At 40.2% G+C, this 27,986-nt stretch overlaps 1 protein-coding gene across 1 annotated transcript; it reads right to left on the reverse strand.

Moving 5' to 3' along the window:
* On the reverse strand, window positions 1-27,986 carry LOC133619713 (uncharacterized). The gene is made up of 7 exons (XM_061980953.2): window positions 27,851-27,986; window positions 23,197-23,328; window positions 18,517-18,925; window positions 8,110-8,346; window positions 7,810-8,027; window positions 728-2,173; window positions 1-352 (listed from the first exon to the last, which is right to left on the reverse strand). The coding sequence occupies exons 2-7, from the start codon at window positions 23,325-23,327 to the stop codon at window positions 1-3; spliced, it is 2,793 nt and encodes a 930-aa protein (XP_061836937.2). The 5' UTR covers window position 23,328; window positions 27,851-27,986.

Below are 27,986 nucleotides of genomic sequence, written 5' to 3' on the forward strand. Positions count from 1 at the left end.
TCATGAACCATTTTCATCTTCTTGTTTAGTGTCATTACTCTTCTTGGTTGTCTTCCAACTAAGAGTCCATTCCCCCTTCAGCAAGTCGTCCTCCTCAAGGAACAATGTGTCGTGTCTCGCACTCCGATGCCTGCTGGAGAAACACAACACCTCATCCTCGTCTGCCTTCTCCAGGCGGCAGATCCTCCATGATTCTCTCCAAGCTCGCACCGCCTCTTGCCCCTCCGTCTGGTTTTCCTCGTCCTCATCGTCATCCCCCACTCTGTGAGCCATTGCCACAATCCAAGACTTCTTCCAGGAGGAGAAGGAGGCGCTGACTTTGTGGAACTGCAAATGCAGCGGCACCTGCGATCTGCATTTGATCGCTTCTGAGGACTCTTTTCTCTTTTGCTTTTTTCTTTCTCCATCTAACGTATCTGAAGTATCGATGTTTAATGTGTCTGAAGTATCGATGTTTAATGTGTCTGAAGTATCGATGTTTAATGTGTCTGAAGTATCGATGTTTAATGTGTCTGAAGTATCAATGTTTAATGTGTCTGAAGTATCGATGTTTAATGTGTCTGAAGTATCGATGTTTAATGTGTCTGAAGTATCGATGTTTAATGTGTCTGAAGTATCAATGTTTAATGTGTCTGAAGTATCGATGTTTAATGTGTCTGAAGTATCGATGTTTAATGTGTTTGAAGTATCGATGTTTAATGTATCAAACGTATTGAAAGTATTTAACAAGTCTTCCTCTTGTTCTTCTTGGTGGTTTGTGTTCATCATCTCTGCAGCTTTAAGTTCTTCGTCCTCTTCCTTATCTTGTTCGTCCACTTCGTTGCTTTCATTGTCGTCTTCTTCTGTTTTGGGGCATCTTTCTTTTTCATCATCGTCTTCATCATCAGCGTCATCCTCATCATCGGCATCCTCCTCCTCCTCTCCTACAGTTTCATCTTCCTCCTCATCATCAACATTATAGTTCATGACTCCCAAGTCTTCTGTGTCCTCTTCCGTGTGTTTGCTGACACAATCATGCCATTCTTCATCCTCTTTCTCATCCTTTTCTTCATTTTCTACTACATCTTTCTCTATGTTGTCATTCTGGTGTTTTTCTTCTTCATCACCTTCTACTTCCTCTTCACTTTCCTCTTCCTCCTCCTGGACGTCCTCTTCCTCAGTTTCTTTCCTCTCGTCCTTTTCAACCCCGTCCCCTTTGTCCTCCTCTCCTCCATCTTCCTCTTCAGTGTCATCCTCCTCTCCTCCATCTTCCTCTTCAGTGTCATCCCCCCATCCTCCATCTTCCTCTTCAGTGTCATCCTCCTCTCCTCCATCCCCCTCTTGTCTCGTTCCCCTGTAAAGATTTGCCTCTCGGTCTTTTCGGAGTACCTCAGGCTGAATTCGTTCCTCCGTTTGAATCTCCTCCATGTTCACTTTATCGTCAACATCCAACTCATCTTCCTCTTCCTCCACTCCATTCACCACTTCCTCATCTGTGTCCACTCTATTATTCTCTTCCTGCCCAAGAAATACCTCCTCCTCCATGCATCGTTTCTTGCTCCTCTGGTCTTCCCCTTTCTCCTTCTCTTTGTTGTATTTGTCATTAATCTTCTCTTCAGTCATTCCATTGTCCTCATGTTCCCCATAGACGTCATTTTTCTTCCCCTTTCCCTCATCGTCTGCCTCATTTTCTACTTCCAGCTCTTCATTATCCTCCTCCTCTTCATCAATCTCTTCCCCATCGGCCTGATCATCTTCCTCTTCTTCCGTCTCATCATTTTCATAATCATCTTTTTCAATCTTTTCTTCTCTGCCTTCTTCACTATCGCCATCCCTTTCCTCTTCCCCATCAACTCCCACATCCTCCTCTACATGTATGTCGCTCTCTATCTCTTCTTCTTGCATTTGGCCTATTTTCTCCTCTTCTTCCTCGTCATCTGACCATTCACTGTCCACTCCGTCCTCATCCTCCGTGTCGTTGAACATTTCGTCATCTTCGTCACCCAAGCCCTCATCCAGGACCTCCTGGTAAGGTGGGGTCCATCTTTTCTGGGTCTTCCAACAATCTGACCATTCAGCGGCATCATTCATTGCAAGATGCAGTTTTGATGTGAGGAGAACGTTGAGAATGTCACGTCTCCTTGTCAGCATGTTGTTGTGTTTCGTTTGGCTTTGTAGTGAAGTCATGCACCACCTGTGGACACAATATCATTAGGTTTAAAGGGGAACTGCATTTTTGGGGGGGATTTTGCCTATCATTCATAATTCACAAGTACAAATTCTAACTGGTAAATATATGCGCTTACAATGGAGCCTATGGGAGTCGCTCCATTCTGCCTATAAAGTGCTTAAAAAAACACTTCTGTCAAGTCAGGACTTTCAATCGATCGCAACTGGACTGCGGCGAAACGTCTTCTCAGACAAACCAAACAGTCCAGTTGCGATCGATTGAATGCCCTGAAATGACAATGAATGAGAACATTCAAAGACACACTTCTATGAATACACTTCTACTCCTAATTGGATGCCAAAGTTGACCAACTTGTCGGATTATGTCCTCATCCTTCTACTATTAATGTGAAATAAATAAATAAAACAAATAATAATAATAAAATATCAAGCCTGAAAAAATAAACATGTTTGTACATATGTGTAAAAAAAACAATATATATATATATATATATATATATATATATATATATATATATATATATATATATATATATATATATATATATATATATATATATATATATATATATATATATATATATATATATATATATATGTGTATATATATATATATATATATATATATATGCATACATATATATATGTGTATATATATATATATATATATATATATATATATATATATATATATATATATATATATATATATATATATATATATATATATATATATATATATATATGTATGTACTGTATATATAGTACAGGCCAGAAGTTTGGACATACCTTCTCATTTCAATGCGTTTTCTTTATTTTCATGACTATTTACATTGTAGATTGTCTATGATTGCTCAATGAACAGCTCAATTTTTGTTTCATCTGACATCACATGGAAAGTTCTGTGGTCAGATGAAACAAAAATGTTGCTATTTGGCCACAATACCCAGCAATATGTTTGGAGGAGAAAAGGTGAGTCCCTTAATCCCAGGAACACCATCCCACCGTCAAGCATGGTGGTGGTACTTTTATGCTCTGGGCCTGTTTTGCTGCCAATGGAACTGGTGCTTTAAATGGGACAATGAAAAAGGACAAATTCTTCAGGATATCCTAAATTTATCAGGCCGGAGGTTGGGTCTTGGACTCATTTAGGTGTTGCAACAGGACAATGACCCCAAACACATGTCAAAAGTGGTAAAGGAATGGCTAAATCAGGCTAGAATTAAGGTTTTAGAATGGCCTTCCCAATGTCCTGACTTAAACGTGTGGACAATGCTGAAGAAACAAGTCCATGTCAGAAAACCAACAAATTTAGCTGAACTGCACCAATTTTGTCAAGAGGAGTGGTCAAAAATTCAACCAGAAGCTTGTGGATGGCTACCAAAATCACCTTATTGCAGTGAAACTTGCCAAGGGACATGTATCCAAATATTAACATTGCTGTATGTATACTTTTGACCCAACAAATTTGGTCACATTTTCAGTAGACCCATAATAAATTCATAAAAGAACCAAACTTCATTAATGTTTTTTGTGACCAACAAGTATGTGCTCCAATCACTCTATCACAAAAAAATAAGTGTTGTAGAAATGATTGGAAACTCAAGACAGCCATGACATTATGTTCTTTACAAGTGTATGTAAATATATTGATCGCGATTGTATATGTGTTGTCTTGTGTAATCATAAAAGATGCATACGAGGCGTGTTGACTGAGTTATTAAAGTTTACTCCACAGCGTGCCCGTCAATACCATCCATGGCTACATTCAACAACTTAAACGGGGCTAGTGCGAATGAGCTTCACTACTGTGGCATGCTGGGTAATGGAGTTCTTATGTTACCTAGCTCAAAACATCATAATATATATCTGCCACCTAATCAACGTTTTTTTCTCCTTCTTTGTGGGTCAACACTTCCTGCTAAGTTGCAACTTGTGAATGGATACTTACTTTGGAATGACAAGTGAGTATCCAATCACAGTCCCGTTAACATCAGGCTACCCAGAGAGGCTACTGTCAACAACTTGTGCTCTGATTGGCTATCGCAACTATCTATCAACTCTGTGTTCTCAAATTAATCCACTAACGGTCCTGATGAGTATCCAATCACAGGATGGGTTAATGTCACGTTCAACGGGAGGCCAGCTAGAAGGCTTTACTGACAACAACTTGTGATCTGATTGGCTATCGCAACGGTCTATCACCTGTATGTCCCCGCATTGTTGATTCTGAAGGCCTCTGGCAGATTTCGTACAGCATGGCAACATAAGCCAGCTGAATTCTGATTGGATACAAACTCTTAAAGTCTTAAATTCCAAATGGCTAGTTTTGAGCAAATTTGGCAGAAGGCAAGATTGCTTCATAAATATCTCCGCCATGCCTCCATGGTTTTATTTTACATTTCCGAGACTTATGGGGATCCTAAATACACAAAAACAGGTACCAACAAATTAAAAAAAAAAAGAAGCTGGTTTTGCATAATAGGACCCCTTTACAAAGAAAAAACAACTCTCAGATAAGAAATAGTCTCTGAAAAACAATACAATATTCATAGATTCTGTATTATCACAACCATCAGCTGCCTTAAATTGAATACAGACTCCTTGTTACGGCGTACGCGTAGTCTGCTTCTCCCTCCTCTGCGGGAACACCTAGAGGCTCCGCTGTGAGCTCCACAGGACACGCCCCCGCATTTGTCGCGCAGACCGCGCCCACGCGTTGCCGCAGTCGTAGACAATCTGCAATCTGCGCACCTGGACCTGATGAGAGGGAGCTGAATAAAGGACCAGTGGACCCAAGGATCCTGGCGGGAACTTAGTTTCTCAATTGTGTACCGTAAGCCGACACAAACTTTATGCTCTCTCTCTCTTGCTCTGCGTTTTCCCTCCGTGTCTGACATCCTTGTTTGTTCTTTCGTTGTTTTCCCCTGTGGACTTTGGACTGCCTTCCTTGATCCTTGACCCTCACCCGGACACGGACTTTGTCACTCCTCTCCTGCCCTGGACCACCTGCCTGTCCCACGGACTGCCTCGTTCCGTCGCTCTCAGCACTTGGTAACACACACCTCAGCTAACTACACACATAGCTTCACACACTCACACACACACTCTTGGGTTGTTGACACTCTCCATTTCCTTAGTGTAGTTTATTAGTTAGTATTCCATCTATCCATCCATTTTCTACCGCTTATTCCCTTCGGGGTCGCGGGGGGCTCTGGAGCCTATCTAAGCTACAATCGGGCAGAATGCGCTTACACCCTGGACAAGTCGCCACCTCATCGCAGGGCCAACAGAGATAGACAGACAACATTCACACTCACATTCACACGCTAGGGCCAATTTAGTGTTGCCAATCAACCTATCCCCAGGTGCATGTTTTTGGAGTATTGTTTATTATTATTATATATATTGACTATATATATAATAAATTATTAAACGTTACTGCCCCCTGGTGTCTGAGCCGTCATCTCCCTCTGCAAACATAACACTCCTGATGAAAATTTTAAGACCAGTTGAAAAATTGCAAGAATTTACATTTTGCACTGAGGGATTTTAAGATTGTTCTAAATAGAGTTTGAAAAATGCAAAAAAAAAAAAAAAAAAAAAGACAAGGAAGTGAGGGTTCTTTTTTTTTTTTTAAAGAACCTGTACTGAGTAGCTGCATCATTGTTGTCAATCACTTCAATACAATTGTTTTAAGCATGCTTGATGCCAGTGTTTGCCCTTGACATCATGACATCATGACAGTGTGAACACTGACAAAAAATTACATTGAATTCACATTTCTGTAACAATATTGGCTATTAAAGGCCTACTGAAACCCACTACTACCGACCACGCAGTCTGATAGTTTATATATCAATGATGAAATCTTAACATTGCAACATGCCAATACGGCCGGGTTAGCTAACTAAAGTGCAATTTTTAATTTTGCGCAAAATATCCTGCTTAAAACGTCTCGGTACGATGACGCGTGACGTCACAGATTGTAGAGGACATTTTGGGACACCATGGTGGCCAGCTATTAAGTCGTCTGTTTTCATCGCAAAATTCCACAGTATTCTGGACATCTGTGTTGGTGAATCTTTTGCAATTTGTTCAATGAATAATGGAGACAGCAAAGAAGAAAGCTGTAGGTGGGAAGCGGTGTATTGCGGGCGGCTGCAGCAACACAAACACAGCCGGTGTTTCATTGTTTACATTCCCGAAAGATGACAGTCAAGATTTACCATTGGCCTGTGGAGAACTGGGACAACAGAGACTCTTACCAGGAGGACTTTGAATTGGATACGCAGACACGGTACCGTGAGTACGCATGCAGCTGCGGCTTCCAAACATTTGATCGCTTGCCCGTACGTGCGTGCCGCTATGTGCATGTCACGTACGTAACTTTGGGGACTTTGGGGAAATATATGTGCTGTATGAATTTTGGGGAGGTGAACAATACTTTGGGCTGTGGGATTGAGTGTGTTGTGCAGGTGTTTGAGTTGTATTGGCGGGTTATATGGACGGGAGGGGGGAGGTGTTTGTTATGCAGGATTAATTTGTGGCATATTAAATATAAGCCTGGTTGTGTTGTGGCTAATAGAGTATATATATGTCTTGTGTTTATTTACTGTTTTAGTCATTCCCAGCTGAATATCAGGTCCCAGCCGCCTCTCATAGCATCTTCCCTATCTGAATCACTCCTACTGCCCTCTAGTCCTTCATTCTTCTTCATTCTTGGGGCGGCATGGCGTAGTGGGTAGAGCAACCGTGCCAGAAACCTGAGGGTTGCAGGTTCGCTCCCCGCCTCTTACCATCCAAAAAAAATCGCTGCCGTTGTGTCCTTGGGCGGGACACTTCACCCTTTGCCCCCGGTGCCACTCACACCGGTGAATTGAATGATAGGTGGTGGTCGGAGGGGCCGTCGGCGCAAATTGCAGCCACGCTTCCGTCAGTCTACCCCAGGGCAGCTGTGGCTATGAAAGTAGCTTACCACCACCAGGTGTGAATGATTGATGGGTTCTATATGTAAAGCGACTTTGGGTACTTAGAAAAGCGCTATATAAATCCCAGTTATTATTCTCACTTTCCTCATCCACAAATCTTTCATCCTCGCTCAAATTAATGGGGAAATCGTCGCTTTCTTGGTCCGAATCGCATTCGCTGCTGGTGGCCATGATTGTAAACTATGTGCGGATGTGAGGAGCTCCACAACCTGTGACATCACGCACATATCGTCTGCTACTTCCGGTACAGGCAAGGCTTTTTTATCAGCGACTAAAAGTTGCGAACTTTATCGTCGACGTTCTCTACTAAATCCTTTCAGCAAAAATATGGCAATATCGCGAAATGATCAAGTATGACACATAGAATGGACCTGCTATCCCCGTTTAAATAAGAAAATCGCATTTCAGTAGGCCTTTAAAGGCTGTGGCCTTAAACTTTTGATTCGTTGATAATCAGTCTGTTTCAATTTGATTCTGGTTTGCAATAAATTGCTTACTCAATTTTGTTTTGTCCCACTCCCATTCACACTCACATTCACACACACCAACAGTGCAAACTGTAAATTCTTGCAATTTTTTTTAACTGGTCTCAAAGTTTTGATCAGAGTGTGTTATGGTAGAAATTTGTCACCTGACATTTATCACCCACCTGATCTGTTGCCTGTAACTCCAACATCCCCAGCTCTTCTCACACTCTTCCTTTTCCTGCAGAGGAATTTCAGAGATGAGCCAGGACTGGTCCCACCCAGGCAGGAACACCTCATGGATCTTCATCATTTCAGCGCTGAGCTCCGCGAGCGTACAATCTTCAGCAGGAACTTTAGGTTTTGAGAGCCTCCATGAGTCTGTCCATCCCGACAGCTCATCCTGAACAGAACATGTTTGTTGTTATTATCTTTCTATTTCACTCAAATATATAAAACTTGTTTTTTCTAACGCTCCACCCCACCTGTTCCAACAGCTCGTGTGCCTCGCTCAATATGCTGTGACTTTTTTGTTGGAAATCAGGCCAGACGTGATCCCACTCTTCTTTCTGTTGTCTGAAGGCGAAGTTCATAATTTTCCAGGTGCCGGCCCAGACAGGAAGTGCATATACTTCTATTTCTGGACTCGGGATCACATTTCTGGTATAAATAATATACCATAGTTTCTCTCCAGACCGCTCTGTCAGGCTTGTAACCTTCACCTGTAAACACACATTAAGTCACTATATCATAATATTTTTCAATATTAATTTTGCCAAAACCTGAAGTAAAAGTGAATTTTTTCTTTAGAGCAGGTGTCCTTAACAGGAGGTCTGCGACACCCCCTCAATTTTCCCACAAATTGGAATGTGTTTAAATACACATTAACATTGATCTAGCACACGATAGAGGAGTTTAGAAATGACATTGGTATGGCCACCTTACTCACAGTGCCTTGCAGGGTTAAAATAGAAACATGAATACATACTACAAAAACAGCTGAGGAAACCAATTTTTGAAGCTTTTCAGGTGGAATTATTTCCCATTCTTGCTTGATGTACAGCTTAAGTTGTTCAACAGTCCGGGGGTCTCCGTTGTGGTATTTTAGGCTTCATAATGCGCCACACACGCTGTTGTAACATGTGCAGAATGTGGCTTGGCATTGTCTTGCTGAAATAAACAGGGGCGTCCATGATAACGTTGCTTGGATGGCAACATATGTTGCTCCAAAACCTGTATGTACCTTTCAGCATTAATGGTGCCTTCACAGATGTGTAAGTTACCCATGCCTTGGGCACTAATACACCCCCATACCTTCACAGATGCTGGCTTTTGAACTTTGCGCCTATAACAATCCAGATGGTTCTTTTCCTCTTTGTTCCGGAGGACACGACGTCCACAGTTTCCAAAAACAACTTGAAATGTGAACTCGTCAGACCACAGAACATTTTTCCACTTTGCATCAGTCCATCTTAGATAAGCTCGGGCCCAGCGAAACCAGCAGTGTTTCTGGGTGTTGTTGATAAATGGCTTTCGCTTTGCATAGTAAAGTTTTAACCTTCACTTACAGATGTAGCGATGAACTGCAGTTACTGACAGTGGTTTTCTGAAGTGTTCCTGAGCCCATGTGGTGATATCCTTTACACACTGATGTCGCTTTTTGATGCGGTACCGCCTGAGGGATCGAAGGTCCGTAATATCATTGCTTGTGTGCAGTGATTTCTCCAGATTCTCTGAACCTTTTGATGATATTACGGACCGTAGATGGTGAAATCCCTAAATTCCTTGTAATAGCTGGTTGAGAAATGTTGTTCTTAAACTGTTCGACAATTTGCTCACGCATTTGTTCACAAAGTGGTGACCCTCGCCCCATCCTTGTTTGTGAATGACTGAGCATTTCATGGAAGCGGCTTTTATACCCAATCATGGCACCCACCTGTTTCCAATTAGCCTGTTTACCTGTGGGATGTTCCAAATAAGTGTTTGATGAGCATTCCTCAACTTTCTCAGTCTTTTTTGCCACTTGTGCCAGCTTTTTTGAAACATGTTGCAGGCATCAAATTCCAAATGAACTAATATTTGCAAAAAATAACAACGTTTCTCAGTTCGAACGTTAAGTATCTTGTCTTTGCAGTTTATTCAATTGAATATAGGTTGAAAAGGATTAGCAAATCATTGTATTCTGTTTTTATTTACGATTTACACAACGTGCCAACTTCACTGATTTTGGGTTTTGTAGATTGAAAATCATAAATATGACCCCTAATGATACCGCTGCTCAGACACCGCCATACAGTGGAGTTTTTTGATGCATGTGCTGGAGCATGGAGCATTGTCCTGCATACAAATGGTCTTCTAGAAGCTTGAAGAAAGTATCTTCTAATTGGCAGAGGGCGTTCGTCCTTTCTTACCTTTGCCATGTGGAGAACAATATGCATTATGATAAAAGGTTAATAGTTTTTTCTGGCAACCCTGTTGACTATTTGCACGTTTTGTGACCACAACCTGCGAGTTTAGCAATTTCAAGTGTGTTCCATCCCTCTAAAATATTTTCTTCACGTTTGATGTTTTCCCAACCATTTTGCCTAAGGAAAATACTATTGTGCACAAGTTAACATAAGGTATAGGCCACACCCACCTTCATAATACAAATCTATATCACAAAATATGATTAAAAAACATTCAATTTCAAACAGTTTGGAGTTGGGTAAAATTCATTACAAAAAAAGATTATATAGTGAAAATACGTACTTATTTAATAGCTGTAAATTCAGTGTAGTCACTTTTTAGTTGGTTGTATGAACTTTTATAGGAACTTTCCAATTTACCCGGGTAAAGGAAATACTCCCCTGTGTTTCTCCCAAAAACTACTCAGGTAAAAATGTTCCACCAGGAGAGATTGGAGTTCCTCTTGGCCCCTATGTACTTTGGAAAATTTTGATGGACGGGCTGAGCTGTCGAACACTGATTGGTTGAACACAGTTGGGGTGTTTCTAAAACATTCTATTCAAAATTTTAGCCCCTATTTCTTATGTATTTATATCACAAGTAAGTAAGTAAGTAAAGTTTTATTCTTCGGTCAATGGTCAACAAAATAAACAAACAGTTGTACATTCATAGATTGAAAATGAAAACGTTGCAGACCGAAAGGGTTTAGGCTGAAGTTGAACTCTTATAGCGCCTAACCCTATAAACAATGTCAAGTACAAGATGAACTTCCGAAAATTATGGAATGTCTTTTGTTCAACATATTATAAATACACATTATACACAACAACATTTGTGAGGAGAACAAAAGGAACTTTCGAATAACAGGAACTTTTGTGGAGCATTTATGTGCTGAAGAACACTGATTAATGGAACACTCTTGCAGTGTTTTACTCAGCCGTAGTGTTTTAAACACATTTTCAGTTGTAGTATCTGCTTGTCTAAAAAATAACATGTTTTGCGTATAGTGAAAGATTACATTCCACTTGGAGCAAGCAGCCAGCCAGTTCTTGTAAGATGGGGTCCATCTACTTGGGCAGGTAGTAAAGTATGACCATGAAGTATGACATGCGCTCTAGCCGCATGTGGCTCTTCAGTGCCGCCCTAGTGGCTCCCTGGAGCATTTTTTTTAAAGAAGGATAGGGTAAAAAATGTTTTTTTTGTTTTAGTATATTTTTTGTTTGAGGACAAACATGACACAAACCTTCCCAATTGTTAGAAAGCTCACTGTTTAATATGTTTGTGTGTGTGTGCTTCACTGATGAGAGTATTTGGTGAACATCGTTTTGTCCTACTAATTTCGGCGGTTCTTGAACTCACCATAGTGTGGACTGTGACGCAACAGTTTGTTTACATGTAAAATCTTCCACTCCTTCTTTGTCTCATTTTGTCCACCAAAAGTTTCATGCTGTGCGTGAATGCACAAAGGTGCGCTTTGTTGATGTTATTGACTTGTTGGAGTGCTAATCGGGCATATTTGGTCAGTGCATGACTTCAAGCTAATCAATGCTAACATGCTATTTAGGCTAGCTGTATGTACATATTGCATCATTATGCCTCATTTGTAGGTATATTTGAGCTCATTTAATATCCTTTACTTTTATTCTCTTTGTATATAATTTAGTTTTGCATGTCTCATGACACATTATCTGTATGTAATATTGGCTGCATTTCAGATAGTGGTTAGTGTGCCATGTTGTTCCAGACCACAGCAAACATTACAGAGCTTGCCAAACATTGTAATACATCTATTAAAAGAAGAGAGCCTACCATTTCCTTTAACTTGGACACACACATGTATACTTTTGGCCATTAAAAGCCAGTAATTTCCAGGAGTTATCTCATCTTCTGAGTAGCCTCTGATTTACTAATGGTTTCTAATGTTGTAAAAACGTGTAGAATAAATCAACATTTCTGTCAACGAAGATTTGCTTCAGCCTGCGACACATAGTCATTTTGATAGTAGGCTATTATACCTAAATATAGACACTTACGTCATGTGTTGCCTTCATTATAACAATTTATATACGGCTTTTAATTTTTTGCAGCTCCAGACAGGTTTTTGAGTTTTGTATTTTCGGTCCAATATGGCTCTTTCAACGTTTTGGGTTGCCGACCCCTGTGCTGGTGGGTAGCATACACTTCACCAATGCAAGGAATTAGTAAATCTGTTGATATAGGACTCTCCAGGCAGGTGTCCAAGAATAACAGACATAACGCTTAAATAATGTCAACGGACACTCGGGAGCACTTACGCACACATGAACATGCCTTACGTATTTAATTGCAGTATTATTAACTCAAAGCCCTGAGATGACATACTTTGGGGTTATTATGACTGGTTGCCTGGCTCCTTAAAGGGTGAGATATCCTTTGGCTCGATATCCTCTAAGTGCTGCAGAACTTGCTATGATGCTCGCTGATCAATAAAGTACACTGTTGTTCAACAATTCCTCAACTGCGTCTGTCTCGCTTCATCACACACACCCACGTCGCCCTTCCGCCCAGGAGAAGGTGGCAAGGCCAGCGTTCCTCCACACAGTTTAATGTTGTTCATTCAGTTTTACAAGCTTCATTTCGAAACGCAAAGCTCCGAGAAGTGGACAGACTCTTTTAAACAGAGGAAAATTGAATATTCAGCCAGACTTCAAAGTGGCGACTAAAGCTACTGACTGGTACTTGACGACCTCATTGTTTGAGGCAGGGGTCCCCAAACTATTGCCCGTGGGCCAAATAGGGCCCGCCAGCGTTCAAAATCTGGCTCGCGGGAATAATAATAATAATAGATTTTATTTGTAAAAAAAAAAGCACTTTACATTGAGTAAACAACCTCAAAGTGCTACAGTGTATTAAAAAAATAAAAATAAAAAGATAATAAAAATATATACAAATAAAAAATAGAACAGCCAAATAGCTAGAACTAGTATGCATACATCTAAAAAAAAGGCTTTTTTAAAAAAAAAAAAAAAAAGAAGGGTTTTTAAGCCTTTTTTAAAAGCACTAACAGTCTGTGGTGCCCTCAGGTGGTCAGGGAGAGCATTCCACAGACTGGAGCGGCAGAGCAGAAAGCCCGGTCTTCCATTGTTCGTAGCTTTGTGCTCGGAGGTGTCGTGCTTAGGATTTGGGGGTGAGTAGTTCTTTGAGGTAGAGGGGAGCATTTCCATGGAGGCACTGGTGGGTTAGTAGGGAGACTTTTATTCAATCCTGAGTGGAACAGGAAGCCAGTGAAGGGATTTGAGAATTGGTGTGATATGGTCATATTTCCGCACTCTCATCAGGATCCTAGCAGCACTAGGGAAGTCTCAAGTTTTTTTTTAAATTTGTCAGACCGCTTCTATGTTAGCTACCTCTCTTTGTTTATAATATATATTTTCTGCTTGATCTACTCTCTATTTTTATGATGCCCTTTTTTTTGCTGCAGCTGTTACATATACTGTAATATTGTACATCAGGGGTGTCCAACTCATTTTAGCTCAGGGGCCACATGGAGGGATACATCTGTGTACACGTGGGCCGGATGATCAAAATCATGGCATTAATACTGTCACGGCCCGGGCGCATACCAATGCCCATTCCTCAAGGAGCCCCGCCGAGCGCACCTCGGGACACGCCCACGGCCGCTCCTCTCCTGCACGCGTCACGCAGCCGGCAGCTGCATTCAATATGCAATCAGCGCACCTGTCGGTGATGATCTGGCTGGGCTTCTTAAGCCAATGCAGACCTGCGTTCCTGGCCACAGCGTAACCATCCCTTCCCGTACAGTAAGCCTGATACATGCTTGATGCAATCACTCCGTTTTCCCCTCCGTGTTTCATTGTCGTGTCGTGTCGTTCCTGCAGCAGATCCCCGTTCTTGTTTTCGAGCTGTGCGTCTCGTCTCAACCCCGCGTTTCCTTTGCTTCCCTGACTGCCTGTTGGATCTCAACCACACGCTTGGACACGGACCTTCTTCGCCCCGCTTAGCCCCCGACTTCCTGCTTGCCTTAAGGACATCCCCCTGATCTTCCGCCTCTCGCCCAACATTCCCAGTAACATACTCATTAAATCGTACACATAGTCTCACACCATACACACTCTTGGATTCTTGTCACACTCCATTTCCTTAGTTTATATTATTATTGTTTGATTTTTATATATATTTTCTATATATAATAAATCATAGAGCTTTACTGCCCCCTTGTGTCTGTGCCGTCTCAACCCCTCCTGCAAAACATAACAAAAACTAAAAAATAGACAACTTCAGATTGTTTTCTTTGTCTTACTTTGGCCAAAAATAGAACAAACACATTCTGAAAATATGACAATAAATGTATAGAAAAAAATACCCGGCAGAGGTAAAGTTTTGATCAGGGGACCCCAAACGACGGCCCGACGACGACGCTCAATTTTTATTTATTTTTTGTGCTTACTAACCTATTTTCTACCGCTTGTTACTCTCGGTGTCTCCTAGTGGCTCAGGCAAATCATATTGTCTAAAAATGCATTTTCCCATCGATAACGTGACATCATCGCACTCACGCCGCAGTGTCGGGCGAGAGTGCTGCAAGTGCGCACTCTTTTAGTTAATTAGTGTGTGAGGAATATATATATATGTATGTATGTATGTATATGTATATGCATATGTATATATATGTATATATACATTAGGTCAGGAAAAAACACAAGAGGCTATATCATCCCTGCGATTTTGTTTATATTCATGAAATCTCCTGACGAGCAGGGAAACCTGTGAAACAGGCTTGTAGGGATGATATAGCCTCTTGTGTTTTTTCCTGACCTAACGTATATTCCGCTCTACCCCGGTATTGAGTCCTGTATAATGGATAAACCACAGAAACCGCGACTATATATATATATATATATATATATGTATATATATATATATATATATATATATATATATATATATATATATATATTTTTTTTTTTTTTTTTTTTTTTTTATATATATATATGTGTTCATGCAGTCGCCATGAGATTAACACTGATGTTTATTTTTAATGTATTATTATTTAAAGTTAAAGTGCCAATGATTGCCACACACACACTAGGTGTGGTGAGATTATCCTCTGCATTTGACCCATCACCTTCGGAGGTAAGGGGAGCAGTGAGCAGCAGCGGTGGCCGCGCCCAAGAATCATTTTTGGTGATTTAACCCCCAATTGGAACCCTTCATGCGGAGTGCCAAGCAGGGAGGTAATGGGTCCCATTTTTATAGTCTTTGGTATGACTCGGCCGGGGTTTGAACTCACGACCTACCAATCTCAGGGCTGACACTCTAACCACTTGGCCACTGAGCAAGTAAGGACTCTTCTAATCCTCATAAATTAATCAATTCCTGTTAGGACGACTTTCTGACTGAGTTGGACACTGTGGGGGAAAAAAGCCTGATTATTTTTGGACAATTTGGTACACATTGTTTTCATATCGTATTTGTATGTTATTGCTTGGTATTTCATTTACTTACACTTCGATTAAATAAATCTAACCTACCGGTAATATTGTCTACTGGTCTACTTACATGGCATCAACGTAGAAATATACTGTACCACTCTGCCATACGTCACCCATCAACCTGATTTATATAAACTATGCAGATCCACGGGAACGTATAGTTCCAAGATCTTAAAGTTTTTGAACTTTTGGTGGAAAAGGGCCTTTTGCAATCAAATAATGAATATGTGTGATAAAAGCAGGTTTTATTTGGTGCTTTCCTGGCTCTCACTGCCTCTTGAAGGTTAGCTATTAAGGTATTGAGGTAGATCCTTTCTATCCCACTCAAGAATTCTACCTAACTCTGTATTCAAATATAATTGCCGTAATACACATTTAAGATACTGGAAAAATAATGTTATCTAATGAGTTTGTTTTAGCTGAAATGGAACAGAAAATCATTTTTAAAGGTGCCATATGTAATAATTTAATGTCAAGTCATCATTAAATGGCCTCGATATGTCAAAAGTCATTAATAAATCATGTTCTTTTTGAAGACCTCTATAACTGATAACAGTAATTCGGTCGGGATATGCTCATTTCAAAACTAGATTTACAGCCCCAAAATCTTATTGTTCTCATTTCAATGCCCCGCCCTCCGCCGTTTTAACCAATTACAAAATCCATATGTGTTACATCCAGGTTGCCAGTTACGCACCGCCACCTTCCTCGAGCTACTGCCACTGGTAAAGTTACTAAACATGTCAGACCTTAATAAATCTAAAAGGCGTCGTTACGATTCTCAAGCTATTCATGACAAAGCCAGGAACAAAACGAGGATTTGTATAGGGGATGCCTTTGAAAGATGGAGACTATTGAAGGCGGAGAAGATTTTTTCATCTGACGGCAAACTTACTAATTTCGTCCTTTATAGGTAAGTAAGGCATTTACGTTTTCTTATTACTTGTAATGAATGGAAATTGACATTTCATATGTAAACTATACTATGCTAGCCCTGATGACACATCGACATATAGGCTGTGTCATCCAACTGACAGGGCCAAATATATTTTCGACAAATAAAACTTATGTGGTTATTAGTGATGGGTCCGGCAACACCGATGCATCGGGGCATGCATCGAGCTCATAGAGCAAAACCCTGTGTCGGTGCGCGTACCGCTTTTAGAAAGTCACGTGGCCGATCATGAGCTGTTTCGGTCACGTGACCGATACACGAAACTGTGTCGCACTGACGCCTCCTCTGTGGCCTGTGAGCGGGTTTTTTCTACAGCCGGAGAAATAATAACTAAGAAGAGAAATCGTCTAAAATTTAATACGTTGGAAAAACTGTTTTTTTTTAAATAAAAATGTGTAAAACAATAAATAAAAAAATTCCCAGTCCACAAGCATCCTCATTCACAACATGTTCTCTTAGATTTCCATGTTATGATACATGTTCACATTATTTATTGACTGTATCTAAAAAAAAGATAAAAATATATTTTTATTTAAATGAAGATATGAAATAATCCTAAATGAAATACAATGACTTGGTTTATATTATTGTATATACTAGGTCAGTGGTTCTCAACCTTTTTTCAGTGATGTACCCCCTGTGAACATTTTTTTAATTCAAGTACCCCCTAATCAGAGCAAAGCATTTTTGGTTGAAAAAATTTAATAACTCAGTTTCTGAGTTATTAAATTGTATAACAGTGCAAAATATTGCTCATTTGTAGTGGTCTTTCTTGAACTATTTGAAAAAAAAGATAAAAAAATAACAAAAAACTTGTTGAAAAATAAACAAGTGATTCAATTGTAAATAAAGATTTCTACACATAGAAGTAATCATCAACTTAAAGTGCCCTCTTTGGGGATTGTAATAGAGATCCATCTGGATTCATGAACTTAATTCTAAACATTTATTTTGTTGAAGTATTATTCAATACATATATTTATAAAGGACTTTTGAATTGTTGCTATTTTTAGAATATTTAAAAAAAAATCTCACGTACCCCTTGGCATACCTGCAAGTGCCCCCAGGGGTACGCGTACCCCCATTTGAGAACCACTGTACTAGGTCATAAAATCAGTGTCAGTTGAGTCGGTCCATAGGTTGCCTGTAGGGATTTTTAATGTCCAGCAGATGTCAATATTTAGTGACACAGTATCGACACAGTATCAATACAGTTTTGCAATGTGTCGAAACGCTTCATGACGCCTCATCAACCCATCACTAGTGGTTATGGTTAGTGTCAGTGCCTATTTCGTTCTCAATATGCCGATATGCTGAGGAAATGTGTTCCAAAATTAGCACGGCTAATTGCAGTTTCCGGTACTGTATGTGCATCAGGCACATATGGGGTGGTACATGCAATGATTTTCTACTTGGGTATTGACATGGTAGTAGGCTATATGATTTATGCGTAACGTGGTTTTTGCGTAACGTGGGTTGGCCCATAGAATCGCACTCTGCACTGAAAGATGGTGATGTGCGTACATGGAAGAGAATGCAGTTGTGTCAGGTTGGATGCAACATGGGGTTATGCTGAACGAAATGTGGCGGTCATTTTTACAGTTGGCCTTGACTTGCCATCAAAGTAGGCCTATGCGATATATAATATATATTATTTCAAACTCGACATTTTAGCAAGGTAATGCCAATAATCTGGTTCGACTCCCGACAAAAATATTGCTGCGTAACTTTAGAAATACATTTGGCTAATCGACATCAGCAAAATGTGTCATAATTACTTCTTAAACCATCTTGCAAGAAGCATAAACAAGAGAAACCAACAGCGTAGGACTCGTCGATTGCCATTTGAAGTTCCTTGGAGTAGGATTCGGATTCGACTGCGTATCTGGCAACCTCAGTCCTGGAGAGTGGTTGGGGACTACAGAATTTTGACCATTTCTGGCCACATTACTACATATGGCTCCTTTAAAAAATGTTAAAACAGCTAGTTTTTCTACCTGCTTCCATGACTGACTCCAATCACCAGTGGATGTACATTCGGGCTGTGGTGCGTATCCCAAAAGTTTGGACACCTTGTTGTTGACCAGTTCTATGGTTGTAAATCCTTGTATGATTGCTTTCGACTCTTTGGCTTTGAGAAAAAGATACTTTGGTGGTTTCACGTTCATCCAAGATTCTTTCCAGCATAACCGGAATACATCCACTTCCACTTTACGCTTGAACTTAAGAGGTTTGGGAGATGGTGTCCTCTTGGGAGGAGGTGCTAGAGTAGGCTTAGTTATGGGTTTGGGAGGAGGAGGTGGTACAATTTTGAATTTGATTTTTGGCTGGGGTTTTTCTGCCTGTTCTGAGCTTGTGTCTCCAGTGGCCCCCAGAGACCAGTGATAATTCCACTTTGAGCAAAGCCTGCAGGGAAACAAACCAGTGGTGTAGAGATTAATTTATCTGCCAGGAGGTTGTACAATCATTGCTGTTGGTTTGTCTGTCAGTCAGTGAGCAAAATAACTCAAAAAGTTATTGGCGTATTGTCATTAAACTTTCAGGAAATATCTGAAATTGGATAAGGAACAACTGATTAGATTTTGGGCCTGATCTGTTTACATTTCTGTGTGTGTGTGTGTGTATGCTAGCAGCCTCATAGACACAAAAACAGTGGATGACTGACAAAAGTGTTTATGCCGTTTCTTTCAATCCGCTATATATAACTCATAGAGTTAATGGAGGATTTCTATCTAACTTTCAGGAAATGTCCCAAACTGGAATTCAGAACAATTCATCACATTTTGGGGCTGATCTGGATCATTTCTACTACATTACTTTCTGTTTACGTTACAAGCTTCAACCTCCACTCACACAGACAAGGAGAGTAAATAACTGACAGGAGGCTTCACTATGTCTCTTTTATTCCGCGAGATAGCTCAAAAATAAATACGCCCATTTTGCTGAAACTTTCAGGAAATGTCAGATATTAGATTAGGAACAAGTGAATACACTTCGGGGATAATCCGGATTGCTGTCGGGATTTTCAACTTTTTTAATATCAAGAGGTAGAGCCTAGTTTTATTTATTATACCACTACTGTGTCTTCCAAATAAGAATGATTCTGTATGTCCATATCCATATCCATAAAATTGTATTTCTTCTTGTCGTAGAATGAGAGAACGGTGCTTAAATGTGCTCAGTGCATTCATAAGTCACTTTGCAGTGACCTTATATGGTGATTCGAGATGTGTAGCAGGCACGACCTACATACGCACAGTTCTCCACAAATTGGGTGGAAGTGTGAGTATGCATGGTTTCATAGGTCTGAATATTTTTGTACGTTTGCAGATTTGGACCATCTGAAATACGACTTTAGTTAGAATTCCACGCAGCATAATAGATGAGACACCAGTCCTGTACTGACCCTAAATCCTATGATAGCTGTGGATGGCAATGCTTCAGCTTTGTGATTTGCTCAACAAACTATATTTTGTATAAGCGAGGTCTTAGTCGTGGATTGGCCTGATGAATTTACTTTTTATGTATACCGTGGTTAGGGATGATGTTTGATAAGAAATTATCGAGTTTGAGCCTATTATCGAATCCTCTTATCGAACCGATTCCTTATCAATTCTCTTATCGAGTCCAGATAGGTTGTTGTATATGGAAAAAAAACCCACAATATTTGGTTTAACAAAAGCTCACTTTTATTATATAAGAAAAAAATCAAATCTAATAAATAAATAAATATTGACTGTTACCCCGCTAAAAAAATAAAATAAAATAAATAAATATTGACTGTTGTTACCCAAAGTATATTAAGTGGGATTTTTCAGAAAAACAAATATAAACAGTAACACAAAAACAACCTGTCTCTGTGATCACTACAAGTGTATAAATAATAATATAGTGTTAAATAAAATCAGTCCCTTGGGCACAAAACTGAAAATAATACAGCTCTCCAAAAAGTGCACTTCTGCTGTTATGATGCTTTGACATTTTTGCACTTTATTTCTTTATTGAAAGAAAATTCTAATGAAGAGAAAATGTGTTTCCAAATGTGGTTACAATGCTAAAAAATTAAAAGTTAAAGCTAAAAAATAAAACGCTTTATTGAGTTAACATTATTTCTTTATAAGGGGAAAAATGTGATGTTACGAGCTAGGGAATATAACAACTACACTACCCAGCATGCAACGGGAGTGACGAGCATGCGTGGTAGCCCCGAAAAGTGTTGTTGCATGTCGCCACCCAGCAGCTAAGAATGAGGTTATGAGCACGCTGTGAAAGTAAACGTCAAGAACTCAGCCAACACGCCTCGTCTGCATTATTTATAATTAGACAGACAACACATATACAGTGTGATTTTGTTTTGTTTACAAGGAAAGAAAAACAAAAGTTAAAAAAGGGAGATCATGTCATATATGTTGTATCAATATGTATGTGCTACGGTTGCTTTAAGAACGTTGCGACAGCTGCCGTAAAGGAGGTGCGTTGCTAGCCTGGTTGCTATGTTTCCGGTTGGTCGTAAAAGTGTTCGTCATGTGTTTGTACCCTGCTCAAATCTCTCAGTAAAGTTATTCATTGGATTATACCTTTTGTTTTGAACTTTATTACACCTCGGAGCTCTTTTTCCGGTCCATTGTTTTTCCTGCTTTCCCTATCTGCGCCTAATGACTGAGCTATGTGACGTCATTTCTTGTGATGTCCCACGGGGCATTTCTGGTCGGGACGGGATTTGTTCCCAGGGATTCGAATAAAGAACCAACTCTTTTTCTTTACTATAGTGGTCTCGATAACGGGTACCGGTTCTCAAAAAGGGATTCGAGTCCGAGGACTCGGTTCTTTTCTTATCGAACAACCGGGAAAATCGGTTTCGAGTATCATCCCTAACCGTGGTACATTACCTCAAATTACGAATGCCCCAATTTATGCATATTTTAGGATAAGAGTGGTCTCTCTGCTTTTTGTTATGCATTAAGTTGCGAGCATAAATTTGAGTTACAAGCCTCCCTGCAACTGGAGTAGTGAATGCCACAGTGAACCCTGTAAGATCCGCCCCAAAACTTCCAGTTTTACTCACTGGAATGATATTATAGCTAGAGATTAAAATAACTTTGTTTGCGGTCCAGCTTCCACAACTCGACAATCCTTTGTTAACGCTGCTGAGGCCTGCTCCTCCATCCACGGCTTGGCTTTCTGCGACGCCTGAAACAGCTCTGGGATGCGGTGTCTAGACGCTACAAACCAGCGGCATCCTCCTCTTCTGTCTTCCTGCTGCTGAGGCTAGTTTGATAGTAACTCTCCCAACACATCGCCTGAAATGCGTTCTCTCTTCTCCCCCACTACGGATTGTGGGAGATAGCGAAAGTACGAATATCTGCTATTTCAACGCCATTACCCACTGCTCAGCTCTCACTGGATCGGTTCGCAGCCGAGTGTGTAGCGACTGGGATGAGAATCAGCACCTCAGTGTCCATGGTACTCGCCCGGAAAAGGGTGGAGTGCCATCTCCGGTTTGGGAAGGAGATCTTGCCCCATGTGGAGGAGTTCAAGTACCTCGGAGTCTTGTTCACGAGTAAGGGAAGAGTGGATCGTGAGATCGACAGGCGGATCAGTGCAGCGTCTTCAGTAATGCGGACGCTGTATCGATCCGTTGTGGTGAAGAAGGAGCTGAGCCGGAAGGCAAAGCTCTCAATTTACCGGTCGATCTACGTTCCCATCCTCACCTATGTTCATGAGCTTTGGGTTATGACCGAAAGGACAAGATCACGGGTACAAGCGGCCGAAATGAGTTTCCTCCGTCGGGTGGCGGGGTTCTCCCTTAGAGATAGGGTGAGAAGCTCTGTCATCCGGGAGGAGCTCAAAGTTAAGCCGCTGCTCCTCCACATCGAGAGGAGCCAATGAGGTGGTTCGGGCATCTGGACAGGATGCCACCTGAACGCCTCCCTAGGGAGGTGTTTCAAGCACGTCCGGCCAGGAGGAGGCCACGGGGAAGACCCAGAACACGTTGGGAAGACTATGTCTCCTGGCTGGCCTGGGAACGCTTCGGGATCCCCAGGGAGGAGCTGGATGAAGTGGCTGGGGAGAGTGAAGTCTGGGCTTCCGACCTCGGATCAGCGGAAGAAAATGGATGGATACTCACTGCTATCCCAGCCTTATTGACCACCCTTCCATCTTTGGTAACCAATTGGCTCATTATTGTACGTATTGGAACTAATGAGAATGCAACATGCCAAACAGAACAGACTAAAAATTATTTTGAAGTCCTCTTCAGTCTGCTAGAAGAGGTGAATGCTTTACATCATTATTAGATTACTTCATCAAACTACTGTAGTTTGTTATACACACAATTGTATTGTTTTCAAAACAATATTCCTTATCTAAAGGTTAGCTTTGCTTTTTAAAAGGCATGTTACATGTTACATGTGTGGTGTTTTGGGGGAACAAGCACCAATTAATATGATTTCAAATCATTTTAATGGGCGGCGCTGATTTAAAATATAAGTGTTTTGAGTTAAATGCTTGGTCATAGAACTAATTGAGTTTGTAAATTGAGGTACTACTGTGTTTGTATTTACTGTATCTACTCTGTCTCTGCTCTTCCTGTAGTAAAGCTATTATTAATGTGTATATACTGTAGCTACTCGCCAGTATAGATGATGAAAGTTGTGTTAATTCTGTAAATTACTCACAGTTTGAGGGAACTTTTCTCCTTCAGTTCTTCCTTTTTGCACTTGTCTTCTATGGTTTGCACTCTCTTCTCCCATTGGTCTCTCAGCTGCCTGTTGCTGAAGGACCTCTGCTCCCCCTTCTTTGACAACATCCTGTTTCCAAGAAGAAATACATCCATTTAGACCTTAACAAACACTTGATCAACTGTAGTTTTGTCTGCCGTTGATCATTTCACATATAGATTATAGGATTGGGAGTTGAAGGCTGAATTTTCTTTTATCATGTGACCCTTTTCAAATATGCATCATGGCGGTGTACGCAACAAAATACAAGCATTGAACTGGATATTTGTCAAATGTGCAATGTTGTGTGATCTGTCAGGATTGTGTACCCAGTTGGACCAAAAGGCAAGATTAAGTCAACAAAATTGATCGTGGTTTACTTAGAGCATTATTTTAGAGAAATATTACCCAATCCCTAATTTTGTGAGTGGTATGCAGATGTATCGTGACTCCAAACTGAGGGGGTTTTATCCTCTATCTCACCTTCTCGGAAGCCTGACTCTAAATTGTCCTGCAATTCCATGTAAGACAATGAAGGGGCCTCCAGTATGGGTACAGTTGTTGGTGAAAAAATAGTCGTCTTGTCTGTAGCTTTGTAGCCCAAAAGATTTTGCAGAAAGTCTGATCGTGAGTCCCCACTCCTTCTTGAACCTTGTGACACAGGTGTTTCCCGTATTTTTGGATTGTCGAAATCCAAAAGTAGTGGTTGAACTTGTCTTGGAGAAGGAGGCATTCAATTCAGAATCCCCAACTCCTCCCCCTTTGGACACAAAATCCCTTAAGGTGTTGGACTCCAAGCCATCGGCTGAGAACATGGACAAGCTCTCCCACTACCTCCAACTGCACGACTCAGTCGACTGCTTCGCAACCTCCATTGGTTGAGACGCCTGTGCTGGTCTGTCAGCAAATGTCGGAGGTTCCTCTGGTTCTTCTCCAAAACCCACAGTGGTCCTCTGAGGTTGTCCACTCCGTGTGACTTACTACTTCTTGTCGGTTTTTAAGGGACCCATATCAATGCTACATTAAATGCCCCTTTCCAGTTATTGTCCTCGTTCTGGGCCATATCCTTTAAGCCTCCTCCAGTCTCTACATGTGGTAGTCTTAATATCATTATGGTACTGTAATCCCAGTTTTTTAGCGTTTCTCATGATAATATTGGTCTTCACAGAAGGAATGGCAGGCTTGACCATCTCTGTGATAATCTCTACCATGTTTGAGATTGCTGGTGGTCCTTCATACGCACTCATTGGTTTTATATTGCATCCTTTTACTGACACTATAATTTCTCTAGTTGTCTGACCAAACATAATTTCCTCCTCTGTAGGTTCCATCCGTGGCTCCCAACTTAGACCCCAGTTCTCATACACACAGAGAAAATATCACATAGAACGGGGCCCAAACCCGGTGGGAAGCACCGGCCGCGTATGGTTAGACAGTAGGGCTGCGAATCTTTGGGTGTCCCACGATTCGATTCAATATCAATTCTTGGGGTCACAATTCGATTATAAATCGATTTTTTTCGATTGAACGCGATTCTCGATTCAAAAACGATATGTTTCCGATTCAAAACGATTTTCTATTCATTCAATACATAGGATTTCAGCAGGATCTACTCCAGTCTGCTGACATAGATTTTTGTAAAAAGCTTTTATAATTGTAAAGGACAATGTTTTATCAACTGATTGCAATAATGTAAATTTGCTTTAACTATTAAATGAACCAAAAATATGACTTATTTTATCTTTGTGAAAATATTAGACACTATTGTTCATTTTTATTTTTTTTATTTTTTTTATAAATGTCTAAGGATAATGTCAATGAGGGATTTCTAATCACTGCTATGTTGAAATTGTTACTAATATTGATACTGTTGTTGATAATGTTCATTTTTGTTTCACTACTTTTGGATTGTTCTGTGTCGTGTTTGTGTCTCCTCTCAATTGCTCTGTTTATTGCTGTTCTGAGTGTTGCTGGGTCGGGTTTGGTTTTGGAATTGGATTGCATTGTTATGGTATTGCTGTGTATTGTTTTTGTTGGATTGATTAATAAAAATTAAAAAAATGGAAAAAAATATAAATAATAAATAAATAAAAATAGATTTTTGAAAAATTAGAATAGATACTGAATCGTACAACATGAGAATTGCAATTTGAATTCGAATCGATTTTTTTCCCACACCCCTATTAGACAGTGTCTCAAAAATAGGCCGAGAATATGACTCTTGTAGCCTTCATAAAATCCTGTTTTTGTGTACAATTTATGGCCACTTTAGTCACTTTGCGAGGTGCCGCAATGATCATGATTTCCCCGACTTTATGAGCTACCACTGTATCACTCATCATTAGGCCTTATTTGGCAAAGTCTTTGCATTTTCCACGCCCTGAAAAAGTGATGTAAAAATATATATTACACAAGTTTTGGAAAAGTTATGAAAATGTAACTAAAGTTTCGTTATTTCAAACAAAATCGATGTTGTAATGAAAGGTAAATAGCTGCAAACGATCATGATATTTGGTGCTGTGAAAAATGTATTCAGTTTAGTCTGTGTGGCTATGCGGCTTGCAAGCGTTACCAACTGCAAGCACGCCTACCAGATGGTTACATCTGCTGGCGGAGAAACAATGCTAAAAGAAAGTATAGCTTCTTTGTTTATGATGTATATTTTCTGCTGGATCGACTCTCTATTTTATGCTGCAGCTGTTACATATACTGTAATATTGTACATGGTAATTGGGATTTGTTATGTATTGTATATATTATATAAAAACATAATATAATACAATAATATAATATATCAGTATATATTTGTGGAGGGGGGGCGTGGCCTGTGGGCCTGCAGCGAAGCAGGGTGTGCCAGGACCGGCCTCGAAATCAGCGACAGATGCGTAGATGGCCCACCTGGGCCTTGTTATCTAATCACCTGTCGCTCTGTTATAAGTCAGGAGGAGAGACGGGGTGGGAGCTGGAGTGAGAACGAGAGCGTGACAGACACGGACAGACAATTGCTGAAAAGCAACACAAAGAGACTGTATTGAGGAAAATAAATCTACATTGTGAACCTGAATCTCATGTCGGTGTGTGGTGGTCCAAAGAACCCACTGGGGGGCAACCTCCACAATATTATATACTGTATATATAATATGTAAATATTACATATATGTTATATTTTATATTGCTACCATGGTACATTTTTAGTCTACTTTATACCTGCCTTATCCTTTCCATCTTTACCCTTTCCATTCTTTGTAACTGAGCTACGGTGTGGAACAATTTCCCTTGTGGATCAATAAAGTTTGTCTAAGTCTAAGTCCAGGCTTCAATAATACATGGCTTTTTAATGAAAAATAAACATAGTGGCTGACCTAAGGCGTGCCAAATGCAGACATTTATTTTTCATAATATTATTATTTTGGTCATAGAAATTCAGTAAAAGGTTTTGGAGACATCATGGAAAATCAATGATAAAAAAAAAAGTGTACAAACCCTGCCACTAAGCACTGACAGGCTCATATGTTGACATCAAAAATTGACCCAAAGTCTGAACCATATTCAATAACACCTCGGTATTATGTGTCATAAGGGTCAGGTTTTTGGTTCCTGCGTATTACACCTTGAAGTATGACTCTGCAAGAAGTCACAAGACACGTAAATGCAGCAACAGACAGCAACACCACTAAACTCAACAATTGACAACTTTTGGGGGTCTGGGAACATTTTTAAACAGTAACATTTGTTGTGGAACTTGAAAATATCTACTGATTTTCAAATGATGAAATAATAATAATATAATAATAAGAATAAAATTAGGTATATATGTCTCCATGAACGCTATAAACAATAATCCCCTCCAGAAAAATGAACACAATGTTGCAACACACACAGACTTTGAAACACACAAATGAATAAAGAGCAGGGAACCCCGATAAGAGGTTGCAACAATATGCGTAAGAATATTCAGACAAGTTACTGAGGTGTAAATTGAAGGCCCAAGCCTTTAATCCATGTTAGCAGGATGAGGTCAGCAGTGTCTGCGATGAGAAGCTGACTAATGCAATAATTATTTAAAATTAGGGAATGAGGTCAGATCTCAAGTGAAGACGCTCCTATGAAATGTGAGAATGAAATAACAGTGTGGTGACGTGACAGACAAACACATGTGTTTGTCCTCAGCTGACTCTGTACATTTTATGGGGTTTTATGACAGGAACATTCTGTTTTTGTTCTGTCTTAGCTTCCTGTATACTGCAGTCCAGAACATGTTGGACATTTTAGACCTTTCACAATTCAGTCCAACAGGGCAAAAATGTGGCTCACATAGAGACCAGGAATGACTATGTAAACCTTTGTTTATAGGCAACACCATTGATTCTGCAGGAACAGTCGTATCATTATAGCCTCTGCTTCTAATGCCAAAAAATATAGGCATTGTTGAAAATCTAAAATTATTTCTTCACAAAAAAGTTATGTTTGTCAGCCCTGTTTGCCCACAAAATTTGGATTGCATAGATGTTCCAATAAGTTGCTATTGGTTATGTAAAGTGTTCAAATAATTCCCACAATAAGAATACAGATTAACATAAGTGGCTGCATGAACAAAACAGTGTAAATTTACCTGATGTCTTGTGTTCAGTCCGCTGGAGAAGTTGTAAGGGTTTCTTTTCACGGCAACATCAGTTCCTGGACGTAAACGTTGAGAGCGTTTTGCTTCCTACGCATCTGTTTTGGCTGTTAGCAAGCATAGGCTCAGT

This window comes from Nerophis lumbriciformis, linkage group LG20 (assembly GCF_033978685.3).
Source record: "Nerophis lumbriciformis linkage group LG20, RoL_Nlum_v2.1, whole genome shotgun sequence".
Classification (NCBI taxonomy): domain Eukaryota; kingdom Metazoa; phylum Chordata; class Actinopteri; order Syngnathiformes; family Syngnathidae; genus Nerophis; species Nerophis lumbriciformis.

What these genes read in the sequence shown, in the direction of transcription:
- LOC133619713 (XM_061980953.2), bottom strand. Translation starts at nt 23,327, where the DNA reads ATGTTGTCAAAGAAGGGGGAGCAGAGGTCCTTCAGCAACAGGCAGCTG. An exon ending in AGTTACAGGCAACAGATCAG is followed by an intron (nt 2,174 to 7,809) that starts GTGGGTGATAAA and finishes TTGTGTCCACAG; the next exon opens with GTGGTGCATGACTTCACTAC. An exon ending in GAAGAACAAGAGGAAGACTT is followed by an intron (nt 353 to 727) that starts GTTAAATACTTT and finishes GATCAAATGCAG; the next exon opens with ATCGCAGGTGCCGCTGCATT.